Source organism: Juglans regia, chromosome 7, assembly GCF_001411555.2.
Source record: "Juglans regia cultivar Chandler chromosome 7, Walnut 2.0, whole genome shotgun sequence".
Taxonomy (NCBI): Eukaryota; Viridiplantae; Streptophyta; class Magnoliopsida; order Fagales; family Juglandaceae; genus Juglans; species Juglans regia.
The window spans coordinates 36,249,433-36,268,488 of record NC_049907.1 but is presented as its reverse complement, the minus strand read 5'-3'; the positions used below and the strand labels follow the sequence as shown (position 1 = coordinate 36,268,488).

General features: G+C 38.6%; 1 protein-coding gene and 2 long non-coding RNA genes across 3 annotated transcripts; all 3 read right to left on the bottom strand.

Annotated features, from left to right (window-relative positions):
- Positions 1-6,404: 6,404 nt before the first annotated feature.
- On the bottom strand, positions 6,405-7,480 carry LOC118349059. Its single transcript, XR_004802036.1, has 2 exons — positions 7,004-7,480; positions 6,405-6,811 (listed from the first exon to the last, which is right to left on the bottom strand). It is a non-coding gene; the product is annotated as an uncharacterized LOC118349059 (long non-coding RNA).
- A 754-nt stretch (positions 7,481-8,234) lies between these two features.
- Positions 8,235-9,742, bottom strand: LOC118348982. The gene is made up of 2 exons (XR_004801901.1): positions 9,631-9,742; positions 8,235-8,736 (listed from the first exon to the last, which is right to left on the bottom strand). It is a non-coding gene; the product is annotated as an uncharacterized LOC118348982 (long non-coding RNA).
- A 6,578-nt stretch (positions 9,743-16,320) lies between these two features.
- On the bottom strand, positions 16,321-18,608 carry LOC109010478 (nuclear transcription factor Y subunit C-9-like). The gene is made up of 2 exons (XM_018991330.2): positions 18,380-18,608; positions 16,321-17,427 (listed from the first exon to the last, which is right to left on the bottom strand). The coding sequence occupies exon 2, from the start codon at positions 17,379-17,381 to the stop codon at positions 16,602-16,604; it is 780 nt and encodes a 259-aa protein (XP_018846875.1). The 5' UTR covers positions 17,382-17,427; positions 18,380-18,608; the 3' UTR covers positions 16,321-16,601.
- Positions 18,609-19,056: the final 448 nt, after the last annotated feature.

Genomic DNA, 19,056 nt, shown 5'->3' with positions numbered 1-19,056 from the left:
AGTCTATAAGCAAGTTCGCACAGAGATGGCAATTGATGTGATTTGATGCCAAAGTTGATTGGTGAAAGTTGACTTAGCTTCATCCATGACGGCAAGCACCGTGCAATATTCAAGATGAGATATGCTTTGTATGTGGCGTTGAGTGTTGATTGATGCCTAATGAATAATGGGTTAGGACCAAATCAAAAGAAAATCATTGCACCACATAATATTCAAAGGAGTGGCCATAAATAATAGAAAACGAACAAAGTCCGAGCAAGGAGGCATTGGCAATAGCTAAATGATAATATTGCATGCTGCAATTTTTATATAGGAACTATTCAGAATAGAATAAAGATATTGAGACTGTTCGAGTTTGTGGGGATGGATCGCATACGAATATCAAGGAGAGTGAATCTGAATCACATGTCGTTTGTCTTGGGGTTCTGAGGCATAAACAGCATAACGTATCCGCCATAACCCAAATTAATGGTTTTCACGTTCTGGGATTGTTTTTGTATTACATAATCTCCTAGAAAGTTGGGTCTAACAAGAAATAAAGGGAAAAAAAATGGGGGGAAGGAAATCTTGATGATCGAGCCTTTTGAGGTTTTATCAGATTATCGGACTTCCGGATCAATATACAAAGAGACAGGCAGCTAAACAAAGCTTATATCCAACATGCACTTCATGGCGTGAACGGCAGGTTTCTTTTATGAAATACTAAACTTTTAGATTTTGATAGTTTGGGGGTGCAATTTGCCCTTATTTGCTAGGCTTTTTGTCATCGACATATCGTGGAAGTAGGAGACGTTTGGATTCGAAGATGACTTGATATGACTTGAGATGAATTAAGATAGGTTGAGATGGATTGTGAATAGTAATGAGATGAGTTGTGAATAGTAGTGAGATTTGTGAGTTAAAATTGCTGAATAATAATGAATAGTAGTGAGATGAGTTGAGATGAACTGAGATGAGCTACGATGTTCTGCGAATCCAAACGTCTCCTTAAAAGGTCTCGTGTCCTTTACAGCCAGGGAGGAATCATCATTTTTGTCCTGTGTCTTGCTTGCTAGTTGCCAGAGATGACGAATAAACCATTACAGAAACTCGATCGTCTCAGGTCTCCCAAATGCCTCTATGAAATTGGGCTTGCAGAAGCTCAGAAAAAATCATAAATGTACAGCATTAATGGCGAGGAAACATGAATAAGCATCTCCATCTTATCCATGATGTTAGGCCCATTTAGGCCCGTTTGGATAGTAAAAACGTTTTGTTTCATCTCATCATTATAATTTTTTCAAATTTTCGTACAAAATATAATAAACAATTTAATTTTTTCGAATATCAAAATAATAATAATATTAAAAAATAATATTCTAATAATATTTTATTCAACTTCTAACTTTTATCTAAAACCATCTCATCTCGCCAAAGGAATGTGGCCTGAATGACATATGTAGGAGAATTAATCTGGAATGTTTCTATCACCCGAAATGCTCAACAAACTCAAGAGTGAACAAGAAACTCAAGAGAGATCAAGAAGATCTTAGAACACGAATGAAGAAGGAACTTTAAGTTCTGTATTATGCAGAAAACTGTTCCGTGCAGAATACAAAGTAATCTATCAACTATATATACAAATGAAAAGAATACATGTGCAATACACGTGCAGCAGTAAGACTATATTTACAATTAAGGGTCTGTAAAACTAACTATTTTACAATAACTATTTACATATTTCAATACTCCCCCTCAAGATGGAGTGTGAATGTCAAGAACACCCATCTTGGAAAGAAGATAGAGAAACTGACTAAGAGGCAAGGCTTTAGTGAATGTATCGGCTAGCTGATGCTGAGAGCTAACATGTAGAGTTCTGAGTACACCAGACTGTATTTTCTCTCGAACCAAGTGACAATCAATCTCTATGTGCTTAGTTCTCTCATGAAAAACAGGATTTGCTGCTATGTGAATTGCAGCTTTACTATCGCAAAATAACAATGCTGGATAATCATGAATAATTCCAAAATCTTGAAGCAAAGCAATTAACCAAGTTAATTCACAAGCAGTAGAAGCCAATGCTCTATATTCAGCTTCAGCTGAAGATCTGGAAACAGTATCATGTTTCTTTGATTTCCAAGAAATCAAAGAATCACCCAAAAATACACAAAATCCAGTCATTGATTTTCTAGTGTCTTGACAAGTTGCCCAGTCAGAATCTGAAAAAGCTTTCAGATGTAGAGAAGAAGAAGATGGCAGAAAAATGCCCTGACCAGGTGTGCCCTTAAGGTATCTTAAGACATGATGTGCAGCAGCCAAGTGTGTTTGAGTAGGTTTATCCACGAATTGACTTAGTGTTTGTACAGAATAGGCCAAATCAGGCCTTGTTATTGTCAAATAGAGCAACCTCCCCACCAATCTTCTATAAACTGTGGGATCTTCCAAGAGTGTAGAATTAGTTCTTGTCAATCGTAAATTAGAACTCATTGGAACTTTGGCTGGTTTACAGCCAAGGAAGCCAGAATCAGCCAAGATTTCCAATGCATAATGTCTTTGACAAAGTGAAATTCCTTTAAAAGTTCTAGCCACTTCTAATTCAAGAAAATATTTAAGATCTCCAATATCTTTAATCTGAAAAGTACTATGGAGAATGGATTTGATGTCTTGGACAGCTTTAAGATCATTGCTGGCCACAATCACATCATCAACATATATCAAGAGGGCAATAAAACTCGAACCAGAAACTTTAGTGAATAAGGAATAGTCACACTTAGATTGTTTAAAACCATGTTGTAAAAGACAGTTAGTGAGCTTACAATACTACTGTCTTGATGCCTGTTTTAAGCCATATAATGACTTAGTTAACTTGCATACCCGAATCTCCCCCTTATTGCCATATCCTTGAGGTAAAGTCATATACACCTCCTCATCCAAATCTCCGTGCAAAAATGCATTATTTACATCTAATTGATGTAAATACCAATTTTGAGAAGAAGCAACAGCTAGTAGATAGCGGACACTTGTAAGTTTGGCCACAGGAGAAAAGGTATCAACAAAATCCAAACCCTCTTGTTGAGTGTACCATTTAGCTACAAGCCTAGCTTTGTAACGTTCAATGGTTCCATCTGATTTATATTTGATTTTGTATACCCATTTACAACCAATGGGATGTTTATCAAGAGGCAAGTCAGTGAGAACCCATGTATGATTTTTCTCAAGAGCAGATAATTCTGCTGTCATGGCCTCTTGCCAATGAGAAAATTTAATTGCTTGATGGTAGAATTTGGGTTCAAACTGAGATGAAAGATTAATGGTGAAAGCTCGATGTGTGTGAGAAAGTTTATTGTAAGAAAGGTAAGTAGACAAAGAATGAGGAGTACTTACCTTGGGAGAACCTGTAGCAATGGAAGGACCAGAATTTGATGAAGAAGAAGTGATTAAATCACAATGATATTGCTGCAAATATTGTGGTGGATGTTTGATTCTAGTAGACCTTCTAACAGAAGGATTATCAACAGAAATATGAGAGTCTGAAATTTGTTGGGACTGATCAATAGGTACAGAATCTGAATTTTCTGTATCAATAATGGGATGGGAATCAGGTGTATTAGTCACAACAGGTGAGTGAGAATCTTCTGGAATATTAGAAGGAGAGATAGGTATAACAAAAGAATCCAATGAAACTGATTTAGGGTCTAAAGAAAGATTGTTTCTGTTTTTATATGGAAAGAAATGTTCATAAAATATGACATTCCTAGACAAAAAAACAGATTTGGAGTGTAAATCATACAATTTGTATCCTTTGACACCAAAGGGATAGCCCAGAAAAATACACTTCCTAGCTCTAGAATCAAATTTTGATCTTTGAGAGACAAGAGTGCTAGCATAGCATAGGCAACCAAACACTTTTAAAGTGGAATAATTAGGCTTGTGAGAAAAAAGAAGTTCATAAGGACTTTTGTTAGAAAGAACAGGAGTTGGTAGTCTATTTATGATATATGCTGCTGTTAAAACACAATCTCCCCAGAAACAAAGAGGTAAATGAGCTTGAAATCGTAAGGCACGTGCAACTTCTAGTAAATGTCTATGTTTTCTTTCTACTATCCCATTTTGTTGAGGAGTGGCTACACAACTCTTTTGATGAATGATGCCCTTAGTAGAAAAATAAGAAGACATATTAAACTCTAAACCATTATCGCTCCTAATAATTTTCACCTTAGAACTGAATTGTGTTTCTACAAGAGCAATGTAAGAAATGAGTTTGGCTCTAGTTTCAGATTTAGTTTTCATTAAATATACCCAAGTGGCTCTTGTGAAATCATCAACAATAGTAAGAAAGTAATGAAAACCATCTAGAGTAGGAGTAGGGAAAGGGCCCCATATATCACAATGGATTATTTCAAAGGAACAAGAAGTATGATATTCACTATGTGGAAAAACCAATCTGGTTTGTTGGGAATAATGACATACATCACAATTTGTATGCCTAGAAGAGGTTACATCAGGAAAAAGCCTATGTATTAGACTTTGTTTTAGAAAAGAAGGATGACCTAGGCGATAATGCCATAGGTCCAAATGAACAGAATTAGAAGTACAAATTGAAGGTAAAACAAAAGATTTACTAGAATCGTGTACATCAGATATTGATGTTTTATTGTGCAGCAAAAAATAAAGACCACTTCTTTCTTCACCCAGACCAATCGTCTTCCATGCACACAGGTCCTGAATGAAGCAAAATTTGTTCAAGAAAATTAGACAACAATTAGAAGAATGAGTAAGTTTACTAGCTGATAGGAGATTGAAAGAAAATGAGGGAACACACAGGACATTGTTAAGGACCAAAGAATCTGAAATTTTAACAACTCCTGTATGTGTAATTGGTGCTTTGTGACCATTTGGCAATGTAACAAAAGCTGATTGGACAGTTGTGTAAGAGGACAAAAATGAGACGGAACTAACCATATGGTCAGTAGCTCCAGTATCAATAATCCATGGAATATCAAGGTCTGAATGATGTTTCTTAACAGAAAATAAGCAAGGATCAAAAGTCAGATTAGTAAGTGATTTACCTGACTGATTGAAAAAGTTCTGAGGATTTTGCCAAGAGTTGGTACCAACTAAATGAGCTGAAGCAAATTTGTCAGAAGAATTATGTATCTCAAGCAAAGAAATTAACTGTTGACACTGTTCTTGAGTAAATGGTAAAGAAGGTGTTTCACTAACTTGCTTATCTTGTGAAATATTACCAGTGAAATTACCATCGACAGAATTGATTCTAGGTTTATTATTCTTGTAGCCAGGAGGATACCCATGTAGTTTGTAACATTTTTCTTTTGTGTCCTGTCAATCCACAATGACTACAAATAGGCTTCAATTTCTGGAAAGAAGATTTGAATCTTGGACCAGACTTCTGAGAATCAAGTGTAGTAGAAGCAAGTACAACAGACTTCGAATTGGAAGGTTTCAAAACATGAAGGCTACGATGGCGTTCCTCTTGTAAAATTAAAGAAAAGACTCTGTTTATGGGTGGCATTGGATCAAGCAACAAAATTTGGGCCCTAACATTCGAAAATGTATCACTAAGCCCCATTAAAAACCTCATCACATATTCTTGTTGTTGGTATTCTAATGCTTTTGTCAATACTCCACAGTTGCCATTCGGACCAGAACCATAATTCAATAATGGTCTAAAATTTGACAATTCATCCCATAGTATTTTCAACTGAGTGTAGTAATCACTTACAGACATGTCTCCTTGAAGCAAAAACGAAATCTCCTTCTGAAGTTGAAAAATCCGTGGCCCATTCGACTGTGAGAACCGTTCTTTGAGATCAGTCCATAGTGCAGCAGCCGTATCAATGTAAATACAACTTGCTGCAATATTCTTGGAGATGGAATTCAAGATCCAAGAAAACACCATGTCGTTGCAACGGAGCCAAGCATCACACGTAGGGTTATCACGCGTAGTTGAATTCGGAGCCAAAGGTAAACTACCATCGATAAACCCTAATTTGTTCTTTGCCCTAAGAGCAATCTTCATGGATCGGCTCCAAGAATTGTAATTGTCGCCAGTAAGAAGCTGAGAAACAAGAATAACGCCTGGATTGTCACCATGATGGAGGAAATACGGAGATGAAGAATTATCCGTGAGATTGAGACGCGGAACAGGGGATTCATCCATCAATAATCAAAAAAAAATTTCTTCTGATACCATGTAGGAGAATTAATCTGGAATGTTTCTATCACCCGAAATGCTCAACAAACTCAAGAGTGAACAAGAAACTCAAGAGAGATCAAGAAGATCTTAGAACACGAATGAAGAAGGAACTTTAAGTTCTGTATTATGCAGAAAACTGTTCTGTGCAGAATACAAAGTAATCTATCAACTATATATACAAATGAAAAGAATACATGTGCAATACACGTGCATCAGTAAGACTATATTTACAATTAAGGGTCTATAAAACTAACTATTTTACAATAACTATTTACATATTTCAATAAATGACATAAACTCTCAACCTCTAAAATAGAAATTTTGGATTCGAAACGCCCCTCCCCAAATATATATAAAAATAAAAAATAAAAAATAAAAAACTAATCTCATATCATCTCACTAACCTTGGACTTTTCTTCAAACGGAATGCACAAGCAAGTTCCCTTCTAGCAACAATAAATACAACTGTCAAGTAATTTATGAAGAATTGATGATCAGGTAGAGCATAAGAAACCAATAATCAGCATCTCTGCTCCACAACCCAAGTGTTGGCCCCCACACAAATCGCTTCGCAAGTACATAGCACACGTATTACAGTTTAGTGAAGGAGCAAACCTGCTTAGTTCAACCAGAAGAATATTACAAGTTTACAACCAATAATCTGCAAAACTGGTTCTTCTGATTTAGTATCAGCAAGAGCAAAAGTACAAACCTGAAACTCTCTACAGCTATGGTTATGGTTATGGCATAAAAATGTGCCCAAGAAAATGTCCTTTGTATGTTGGCGTGCGAGAAAAGAAGCCTTACCTGTTGATGCGTCGATTGCCAAGCTTGGTATACCTTTGGTCTTAAAATGTAACTGTTGTGTTATGTCTCAGCAGGAAACGATTGACCATGTGTTATGTGGAGGCGAGTTGGCGAAGAAAGTCTGGGATTACTTTGCTGCAGTATTGGGAATTCGGCTCTCTCAAGTTCGTTCATGGCAAGGGGTGATCAATCTATAGTGGATGCGTGCATCGTGTTTTTCTCAAACTGGGCTCTGTCGTGGTTTATTCCCAGTGATAATTACTTAGGCATTGTGGACCACAAGGTGTGAGATAAGAATGGAAGAGAGATCCTTAGATTGGCGTGGGACAATCAAACAAATTAAGGGGGCTTTGTTGGAAATTTTTTCACGGGATTGAAAGTTCAAATACTTACGATCCAACGATGTTAAAATTCTACATGAGTTAAATTGTCCTCTGGCATCAATTGTGAAGAAAATTATGAAATTAGTGGCTTGGCCAAAACCAAGTAGGGGCTGCTAGCCTGCTACAAACTCAATATAGATGGTAGCTCTATGGGGAATCCTGGAACTACAGGTGGGGGTGGAATCATTCGAGACTCAAAGGGATGTGCTATAGTTGGTTTTATGCATAATTATGGTGTGGTCACTAACAATGTGGTAGAAGGACGTGCACTACTCAATGGACTCAGATTGGCTCAACAGTTGGTAGTCAGAGACCTCATGGTGGAATCAGATTCTTCTGTGGTGGTGGGCTGGTTCCAAAATGGTGCGTGTAATTTGTGGTATATGTGAGACTTCTGGAAAGAAATTAAAGTTTTGTTTCGCGCCATTGATTGTAGTATATGTCATATCTACCGAGAAGGGAATATGGTAGCAGATTTCCTTGCCAAGGAGGGGCCAAACGGTAGAAATTGGATATTTGTTGGATCAGAAATTGGTACCGGGACGATTCGAGTCTTTTGCGCATTGACAGTTGAGAACTTCCTTATTGACACTTATAATTCTTTGATTATTATTTTTTTGATGTAAATGGTAATTCCTCCGCCATAAGTGATGATTTTTTTTTTTTAATAAAGATGAGAAAGGGTCACTCTGACCAAAAAAAAAAAAACCTCTCTGCAGCTATGTGAAGCAGTTCTGCACATCATACAAATGTAACTATTGGTGAGCATGATTTTACTTTCAAACCAGATCAAAATAACAAATGATATTCCTCACAAAAACTTATCCCCCCTATGGATACTTGCTTTCAGCAAACTTCAAAGAGTCCCTCAATTTCATCCACAACAATTTGTAGTATCAAATCGTTCCACAAACAGAAGCAATCCCCCAACCCCATGAAAAAAAAGTGCTTGGAAGTCACAACAACAACATTGTTGAACAAATTAAAGGAAAAGCATATGGCAAGAAACAATATTTCAGTCCAAACCATAAATTCGATCTAGTCTCATCCACCATAACATAAGCTTATCGAGGATCTGGAGGACCATACATCATTTGTAGAAAAAATTTCTTGGGTTCGTTAATTGGGCAACCAAAGAATTTTCTCACACTTGCAGCATCTTCAATAAGGAAAGTGTAGGCTCTGTAAGGTAACTTCTGGTCAACACCATGTTCAACATGACCTTGGCCACTCTTTATAAAAGCATTTTTCTCTCTGACTCTGAGTGTGTCTGCAACATCTGTGATTGCTTCCCTAATACCTTGAAAGTCTCTCTTACACTCAGCATCCCCTCAAGTTTTCGGTTTTTTGCTGTTCAAACATACCACAGATTTATATCATCAAGGTGTCTATGATCGAATCCACGACACAGGTATATTGCATATACCATATAACTAAGAATTTGAGCCACCACCATTTATATCCTCGAATTCCAATTCAATAACTAATTTTAGTCTTCATCATAATGTTCAAATCGTTATTATAAAAATGAAGCTTATCTACTTCGTTAGTTCGTTCCTTTTTCGGACCCAATCGTTATCCTCTATTTACACGAATAGCATCCCAAGTGACAAAAACTCACAAAACAATGATAACTTTGTGGTTTTTGTCATTCCTTGAGCTCAATCATTAAACTGTAGCAAAAAATCACACATAAAACAAAAGGGTTTGGAACAGACTGCTTCAAGTTTGTGTACTATGAGTGATAAAGATTGAAACAGGTGTTAACGAGCACGATGCGTGGTTACCGCCAACAGATGCAAATAGTAATCTCGATGAAGACTAGATACAGCAATAGCCAGGAAGCAAAATAAAACTAAATTCAGTAGATGAGATTGGGAAAGAGTCAAAAGACGTAAAATAAAAACAGGCTCAAAACAAAAATGTAAAGGCCACGCATTGCAGCCCAAATGGCTTGGAAAATAGTATCATAGGTGGCTGGATATATATATATATATATATATATATAAAATCTCCTTTCTTTTTCAACAAAACAAAAATCTCTATCCAAATTGGAGCCAAACAAAATTGAGGAAAAAAGCTTAAGCGAATCTGTGTGTCGTGTAGAGAGTCAGTGACCCAGTTCTTATTTTATTCTTCGTGTGTGTATGAAGAACGAGATTCAATCCCATTCACATCCATTCGAATTAAATAGACAGCATATCCAATTCCACTAAGAAATTGGAAGGGGTCTATAAACCATACCTTTCTCTCTAGTTGCCTCTTAATCCGAAAAGACCTTAGCTAAGTACAGCACAGAAAAAGGAAGAAAGAACCCAAAAAAAAATATTTAAGATGGTGGTAATTTATTGGGAGGGAGGAGAAGGGGGGTCAGATTTTTCGAGGGTTTCTTGAGCTTTCTCGAGAAACGGCTTGAACCCAAGCTGCAAGGTTAGGTATCCGAACGCCAAAGCTCCCACCACCACTATTCCAGACCTTATCGCATTCATCTTCGCCATTTGCTTCATCCTTCTCTCTCCACCTCGTTCCCTCTTCGCGAGCGATCAACAGATCTAGGAGCAGGACTCGGAAGTAGCGGGTGGACGTGGAAACAGTGGAAAACCATATTACCAAGGTAAGTGAAAGAAAGAACCAAACGCCGTCGTTGGACAAGGACACTGAATAAACGACTCGTAACAGCCCATAAGTCCAGCCCGCTCATTCCGAATGAGGCCCATTTAGCCCTTGACCCATGATCTAGAAATCGTGAATAACGTAGACGTACGCCTCCGTAATGGGCTTTCATGATTCATCACTACGGCATGCCCATTTGTCGAAGTACGGCTCGTTGTTTCACTTGCCTCTTCTTCTTCCGCATCTACTCGCAAGTTTCAGCTAAATTTGCCGACTTTAGTTCTTGCCCATTTCGCAGTCTAAATTTGCTGACATTAGTTCTTGCACATTTCTCAGTTCATATGTTGCTTTCGTTTCGTTCTGTGTTTTCTATGTTGAAGAAGGTTGTGGTGTTTGGGTCGGCTTGTGTTTGATAAACATAGCGGCATGAACTCTTAGTTTGCCTTATTGGGTAACGCAGAAGATTGTACGTTGTCAAATGATGACTCTAGTTTATTCGATGAGTCACATAAGGAATTTCTAGAATCTATCGAGCAATGTGAGTATGGGACGGAGCCAGCCTCCATATTCTCTGTTCTGCGTTTGGTTTATACAGCTAATTGGAAATTTTCCTTTTTCTATTTTTTTTCGAAGAGCTTTGTCATTTTCATTTATTTATGATCTGCCAATTGAATGATTTTAATATAAGCGCCTTGTTCATAAAGTGCTGAATTTGTGAAGTGAATGAGCAAGATGCTGATGGGCTAGCAAACTATGGAGTAGCTGGGAATGAAATTTCCTTTTCATCTGTTTATGCAGCTTCCAAAGAGATTGGTCGGGATACTTAACATAGAGAAATCAGGTTTGCCTAGTTGACGTGGTACAATCTTCATGGTTTGATCATAATGGAGGTTACAAAGTGTCAATCTGTGGTGGTTCGAGGAGTCAGTTTTGGTAGTTTGGGGTGTAAAGTGCAAAACACTTGATAGTTTGAGGGTGTGGAGTGTATTTATCCCTTAAATTCATCTATTACTACTTAGTCGCTTGCACTTATTGAGTCTCAATTCTATGTAGTCTTGCCCTAGTTTGGAATTGGTTCTTTCCTTAAATATGTGATTGTTTCAGCAAAACTAATCCACCAATACTGGGGTGTATTTGTTAAGAGAGAAGGGAGACGTGTTTGAATAATTTTGTATAGTACGAATGATGTGACAATCGATCTCAATGTGTTTAGTACGTTCATGGAACACTGGATTGTGTGCAATGTGAAGTGCAGACTGATTATCACAGTAGAGATGGAAAGGCTCGGGATGAGGGATGCTAAGATCAGTGAAAAGTTGCTTTAGCCAGGTGAGTTCACAGGTGGTGACAGCCATGGCGCGGTATTCAGCTTCAGCGGAAGAACGAGCAACAGTAGTCTGTTTTTTTGTACGCCATGAGATCAGACTGGTACCGAGCTGGATGAAGTATCCTGTGGTGGAACGACAAGTGGTGGGGCAGCTGGCCCAATCAGAATCAGTATAAGCTGTAACCTGAGAGGTACTGGTAGAGGAGAAGAAAATGCCTTGGCCGGGGCTCCCTTTGATGTAACGAAGAACACGCATAGCAGCAGTCATATGAGGAACACGAGAGGCATGCATAAACTGACTAAGAATGTTGATGGCATAAACAATGTCAGGTCGAGTGATAGTCAAGTAAATGAGACGACCAACAAGACGACGATAAATGCTAGGATCAGGAAGTAGAGGTCCATCTTCATTGGAAAGCTTCAAATGTTGTTCCATCGGAAAAGAGGCGGTCCGGGCACCAAGTTGGCCACTGTCAGAAAGTATATCAAGAGCATATTTCCCCTGATTCAGAAAAATACCTGCAGAAGAACGTGTAACTTCGAGGCCAAGAAGAACTTCAGAGAGCCAAGATCCTTGGTTTTGAAGTGAGTAGAGAGAAGATTCTTGAAAAACTCAATTTGGGGAAGAGCATTGCCAACAACTAAGATATCGTCAATATAAACAAGAACAATAGTGATACTTGTGTGAGTAATAAGGGTGAATAAGGAGTGATCAGCCTAAGATTGACGAAAACCTACATCAAGAAGCACAGTAGTTAGTTTGAAAAACCAGTTGCGGGAGGCTTGCTTGAGACCATATAGGGATTTTCTGAGTCGACAAACACGGGTCTCCCCCTGAGTGTAATAGCTGGGAAGTGGGGTCATGTAGACTTCTTCATCAAGATCGCCGTGCAAGAAGGCATTATTGACATCGAGTTGATGACTGATCCAATTTTTTGTAGCAGCAATGGCTAATAAGCAGCGGACAATGGTCATTTTGGCTACCGGAGCAAAAGTCTTATGATAGTCAAGTCCTTCAACTTGAGTGTAGCCCTTGGCAACTAGTCGGGCTTTGTATCTCTTAATGGATCCATCAGCTTTGAGTTTGGTTTTGAAAACCCATTTACAGTCAATGGGTTTCTTACCAGGTGGAAGATGGTCAAGAGTCCAAGTGGAGTTAGCTTCTAGAGCTTAGAGCTTAGAAGACATTGCCTCGCACCAATGAGGATGTTTGAGAGCATCATAATAGCATGAGGGTTCAACACAAGAGGTGAGAGCATTTAAATATGTAATATGTGAGGGAGAAAAGCGAGAATAAGAAAGAAAAGCATATAAAAGATGAGCAGTACCTAAAGTCGTTGTAGCAGGTGAAGACGTCGTGTGCTCTGTGTGTAAAGTGGGGCATATGTAATCATGGAGATAGGAAGGTCAGGTAGTATGGCGGCGAGGACAGGAGACAGGTGGAGGTGAAGGTGAGGAAGGTGGAGTTGAAGGAGAGGAAGATGAAGGAGGTGGATTTTGAGGAGGGTTTAGAGTTGTTTGAGAAGTAGGTAAAGTGAGTTCAGGAACCGAAAGAGGAATGATTGGAGATGAAGAAGAAGAAGAAGAAGTGTCTGAAATATTCTGAAAAGGGAATTGTTGTTCATGGAATGTGACATCACGATAATAGAAAATGGATCGTGTATCAAGATTATAGAGTTTGTATGCTTTGTGAGTGCTAGGGTAGCCGAGAAAGACACATTTAGTAGCACGAAGAGAAACTTTATCACGGTGAGTACAAAGAGTTTGTGCATAACAGAGACACCCAAACACACGAAGGTGATCGTAGTTGGGTATTTTGTTGAAGAGAACCTCAAAAGGTTATTTATTTTGAAGAGTACGACTGGGAGTGCGATTGATGAGATAGGCAGCAGTGAGAACACAATCACCCCAAAAAGGGAGGGGTAAGTGTGCTTGAAAACGTAGACTATGAACAACATTAAGAAGGTGCCGGTGTTTACGTTCCGCAACACCATTTTGTTGAGAAGTTTCAACACAAGTACGTTCGTGAATAATGTCATGGTCAAGAAGATAAGTTTGAAATTGATGAGAGAGAAATTCTTGTCCATTATCAGTTCTAATGATTTTAACATTGGTGTTAAATTGAGTTTTGACAAAAGCAAAAAAATGTGTTAAATGAGTGTAAGCTTCAAATTTAAAACGCATTAAATATATCCAAGTGGTGCGGGAAAAATCATCCACTATTGTAAGAAAATAATGTGCTCCAGATAATGAAAAAGTATGATATCCACCCCAAATATCACAAAAAATACGATTAAAAGCAAAAACACTTTTATTAGCAAAAACTGGAAAGGGTAATCTTGTGTGCTTAGAACGAGCACAAACATCACAATCAGAAAGAGTACAAGGGGAATCTAAAATATTAGGAATAAGAAAACTGGAGGGATGACCTAGACGTTGATGCCATGGGGTCTATTAGCAGTGGACTGAGCAGCAAAAACCATAAGGGGGTCTGGACGGTACACGTAAAGCCCATTGCAGAGTTCACCCGCTCCAATCAGCTTCATCGACTGTGGGTCCTGAAATAAGCAATTATTAGAAGAGAAAGTAATAATGCAAGAATTGTGAAAGGGCAATTTGGGAAACAGATAATAGATTAAAGGTTAAAAGAGGGACAAAATAAACTTGAGTGAGGGTTAGCAAAGGAGAGAGGACGCATGTGCCGAGACCCTCGGCAGGAATATCCTGATCCGTGGAAAGCCGAATCAAGTGAGGGGTTGCAAGGGGCTGAAGATCAATGAAAACTTCCTTGTGGTGGCAGATATGGTGGCTCGCGCCACTGTCTACCACCCAATGGAGGTGCCGATTGAGAGGAAAATCAAGGTGAGGGGAGAAGAGATTACCAATGAAGTTGACAGAGGACTCAAACGGAGAGAAGCATGGCTCGAGCAAGCCAAGAAGCTTATGGTAAAGCTCCGGTGACAAGCCAGGGACCGGACTTGAAGTCGACGGAGCAGTAGTGGTCTGGACGGGGGCTGGCCGAGAATAGATGGCTAGGTCTTGAGTTGCGGGTTGCGGCCAGGGGGATAACCCACGAGGGTCCAACAAAGATCTCGGGTATGTCCATCTTTGCTGCAAGCCGTGCACTTGAAGGGGGGTTTTGGGCGCCCGCCAGATCGAACTGCCATGGCCATGGTTTCCGATGAAGGTGGTCGAATGTTGAGCAGCCTTTGTTGCTCTTCTTGAAACACAATAGAGAAGACTTTGCTTATAGGTTGGAATGGATCCATGGCTAAGATTTGAGTGCGGAGGGAGGAGGCGAAGGAATCGTTGAGACCTAGGAGGAACTGGAACACATGTTCATCATCGGCTTGCTGCTGTAAAGCTTTGAGGTCAGTGCTTTGTTGGAGATGACCGAGTTCATCCCAAATTTGTTTGATTTGATTATAGTAATCATGAACGGAATTTGTAGTTTGGTGTAGGGAAGAAAGAGTCCGTTTGAGGTGGTAAATTCTGGCATTATTGCCATGACAAAATCGAGAGGAAAGATCAACCCAAATATCTCGTGGGTTGGTATGATATTCAAGAGAATTGGCAAGAGATGGGCTGATAGAATTGAGGATCCAGGTAAGAACCATATCCTTCGTTTGGTTCCATTGGGTGTATTCGGGTGTGTTAGGTTCAGGAGGTTTGAGGGTGCCATCAACAAAACTAAGGGCAGGTTTGGGAAGTGAGATGAGAATTTTGTGTTTTGTTTTGAAGTTTAAAATATTATGTTTTAATATTATTATTGTTTTGGGATTTGAAAAAGGTGTATTGGGATTTGAAAAAGTTGAATTGTTTATTATATTTTATATGGATATTTGAAAAATATGTAATGATGAGATGAAATGAAAATTTTGTGTTTTGTTTTGGTTACCAAACATGCCCTAAGTTTGTTTTTGGCATTGGGGCTCGGGTCATGATTTTTTGCCATTTGGGATAGTTGTCGCTGGTTAGGAGACCATTGACATGGGTTAAGCTTGGTGAATCTGATGGATGAAGGAGGTAAAGGGAAGGGAGATAAGGGGAAGGGAGGGAAGGGAGAGGTGGGTTGGAGGATTCAGCCATGGTGTTGCAAGACTGAGTTCTAGTCTGATACCATGTTAAGAGAGAAGGGAGAAGTGTCTGAATAATTTTGTATATATTTTTTGTATTCTGCTTTACAAAATATATAAATGTACAATGAAACTAATTATGAAAATTTACATATAAGGAAAAGATATTATTGTAACAGATGCCTAAAAATAAGAAATTCCTGATTTTGTGCAATCAAAAAATATGGGAAGAGATGATTCTATCAATAGTATTGCTGGGTCCGCTTTCATGAGGAAGGCGGCATCAAGCTTTCAGATCCTTTTAACTATCAAAGAGGTGACAAATGATACCATCGAAGCAAGACAGGAGATTCCAGTACATTAGCTATTTGTGTTTTTATTCCGCAAAAATCCACTGGCATTTCCTAGAAAGTGTACCAGGCATAATTAATTGGCATCTTGTGCGGGCTCAAATAAACAAGTGCTAAAACAAGTTATATTGGGAACAGAAAGCTTTTAGGTAGCCATTTAATCTATTTGGAATGCAATAAATATAATGCTTTCACTTAAAGAGTGGGAAAGATATAAAATCTACGCAGTTACTTGCTAAAGGCAAGGAGGCAAATATCATCAATTTACTTTTTGCTGCATATAAGACAGAAAACTTGCATTTTGTTAGCAACGGAGTTTTATTGTCGGTTGCAGGTTTAAGGGTATAGTCTTGTTGGTCCAATCTCTCGAGACGCAGGGACAGCTCGACTAGTAAGCATTAAAGTTTTGTTCTTTCTCCGGGAGGGAAAACGCTCTTTGAAGATGACAAGAACAAGGGGCATCATGTTGAAGAAACATGATCATTTCTGTTGATTCTAAATGCAATAGATTTGGCTACAATGATAATCAGCCCAATGAATCAAATCGCCTAGCTTGGCATTCTACAACTGGAAAAAAGGATGTAAAGGTCATATATTTCACATACTAATAAAGGGTCCATAAAATCAAATTATCTATGGTACAAGAGACCACGCCTATTACACGATGGGGAAAGATGTATCAAATGACCAAAACAAGCACTTTTTAACTGTAATAACTACATATTAAGAACAGTGACCGACTTGTGCTGCCCCAGAGAGAAGCACATCTAAGATTCAAATTACAACCATAAAGTATCATAATTAGCTAACTCACTGTCCTTCATGTTCCTAGTCAGCTATTCCTTTCACTCAAGAATCCGAAGGCGGCTGCTCCTGTTGCATCTGTGGCCACATTGTCTGAGTCATGTAAGGGCGAGTTTGTTGGCCATAAAGAGCTTGATCCATTACAGGCTTGCCCACTATCATCCCTGGAGCACCAACCTGTTGAGCATGCTGAGGTGGCATATAATAGTAAGGAAGACCCTCGCCTCCAACAGGAAGATTCCCTCTAGGGATGGATGCAAGAACCTCATCCTTCAGATCCTCCCTTGGGACAATATCGACCAGAAAATCAAATATATCAGTCCTTGTAATTGCTGCAGCGATGTCATTTTTCTGGAGTGTCCTCCTTTTGTTCTCCTCGGTGTGATTCCAAGACCGCAGCGTCAACTCCAGAATGAACATCTCACAGGCCCTGGCAAATATGACTGGAGCTTCAGCTGATATCATCCTTACATCCTCATCAGCCTTCATAATCTTCTTAATTCTAGCCAATGGCAGGCTATGGTTTTTGAAATCAGAGGTTTGCTCAATCTCTTGGTACTGATTTGCCCAAAAATTTTGGAGTTGTTGCTGCAGTTGCTGTTGCTGTTGTTGGTGAATGTGCTGATAAGCAAGTTGGTTTTGTGCAAGCTGAGCTGAAGAGGCAGAGAGACCTGCTGTCTGACTAGGAGACTGCATAGATACCACAGATCCAGGTTGGGAAGCCCCAATCATTTGGTTAGATTGATATGGGTTGAGGCCATATGACACTTGAGCTGCACTACCAATTGCTGGGGGCTGTCCATGGCCTTGCTGATGCTGATCCATACTAGTTTAGGATTGATTGGAAGAAATTCTAAGTGCAAATAAGCACCTAAAAAAGATGAAACTATTAAAAAAAAAAAAAAAAAAAAAAAAGATAACAGTCGATAATTTCCTGTTAAAATTTGCAGACATAAAATATAAACAATGAGAACAACAGCATAAGCTGTGGACCCTCCATACCAATATAGAACAAAATCTCAGGTACTCGAGCCCCATGAATTACATATGACCCAATCCTAATCTTAAGACAAATCAAATGCAGAAAGACATCTGAGATCTAATACTAGTGGTGTCTTGGAAATATTAGACATGTTGAACTGAATCTCTGAGGAAAGGGAGACCACTACAAGCAATTTTGGTCAAGTAAGTTTAGCTCTTCTCTGCTCTTCATCCCTAACAACTTTATTCCAAATAGCCATGGATCTCACACAGACTGCGGAAGTCACAAATAGCTAAGATCCTAAGATCCCATATTGAAGCTCAAAGAAATTAAGTTTTCAGTCTAAAGGGAGGAAGAAGCATAAACTTTTACATAGTAATTGGCAAGCAATGTAGAAATTTGATGATATACATAGTAAGATAGCTCTATTAAAGAAACAGTTTTTCCAAAATTTCCAATAAAAAAAAATAGAAAGAAAGAAGAAGAATAAGGGGAAAAAAAGAGACAGAGAGAGAAAAAAGAAAGAATCGGACCAACAACTGAAACATCACAACTGGATCTCGTATAGAGCGTGTCACGACAACAACAAGAATATCATCCTACCAAGTGGCTAAAAATCTAATTTCATTGTTGTCCTGTAACCCTAACCAACACTTTTGTTCAACCACCATCTACACTCACCGAAAATTACGCAGATAAATTTCAACCAAGAACCTATGCACAAAAAAAAAAACAAAAACTCAAAAATGGAAAAGAAAACGCGATCATCTATCTACCCAACAAATAGCTAGTGCACACAACCGGAAACAAATAAATATTACAGGAGAAAAAGAGGGTTCACCTTCGTGGATGCGTCTGGTCGAGGTTTCAGGGTCTTTCTTCTGAGTCAGTGAAACCCCAAAAGAGATCGAAGTGGGAAGATGAAGGATGGAGGATGGATGGAGTGGAAGATTGACTTTATAGGTGGTGCTGCTGCTGTGAAGTAAATGGTTGTGTGAGGTCGTGACTCTTCTCCGCACTATAAAAAAGCGCGACTCCCCCAACTATTAACTTTCCGTTTGACCTTTTTCAAGAGCAGTTGCTTTGCATCTATACGTGAGAACCGAGAAGACTTCACCGATAAACAGAAAATATTACAAGAAAATCACACTCTCAAATCATAAAAATCAAATTTTAAACTTAATATTCTTAAAAAAAAATATAAGACTGATTTATAATAATAATCATAAGAAGAATGCTTATTATTCACATACAGCTCATGAACGAGTTCTTTTCTTTGTCTCACTCAAAGGCTCTCTCTAGTAAACACAATATACTCCATATTTTTTTTCTCCTCAATTACACTCTTCTTTCTTTTTTGTTTTTATAAAGCTTTACAGTGTTCTCTCTATCTCTCTATAGATGTTCAGAAGAACTCCTAGGGATCATGAGGCACCAGACTTAAAAATCTCGTTTGGTTATAGAGATAAAATAAGAAATATATATATAGTAATGAGATAGTTTATTAATAATAATAAA

Bases quoted from the DNA above. Each gene is read 5' to 3' on its own strand.
- LOC109010478 (XM_018991330.2), bottom strand. From the start codon at position 17,381: ATGGATCAGCATCAGCAAGGCCATGGACAGCCCCCAGCAATTGGTAGT.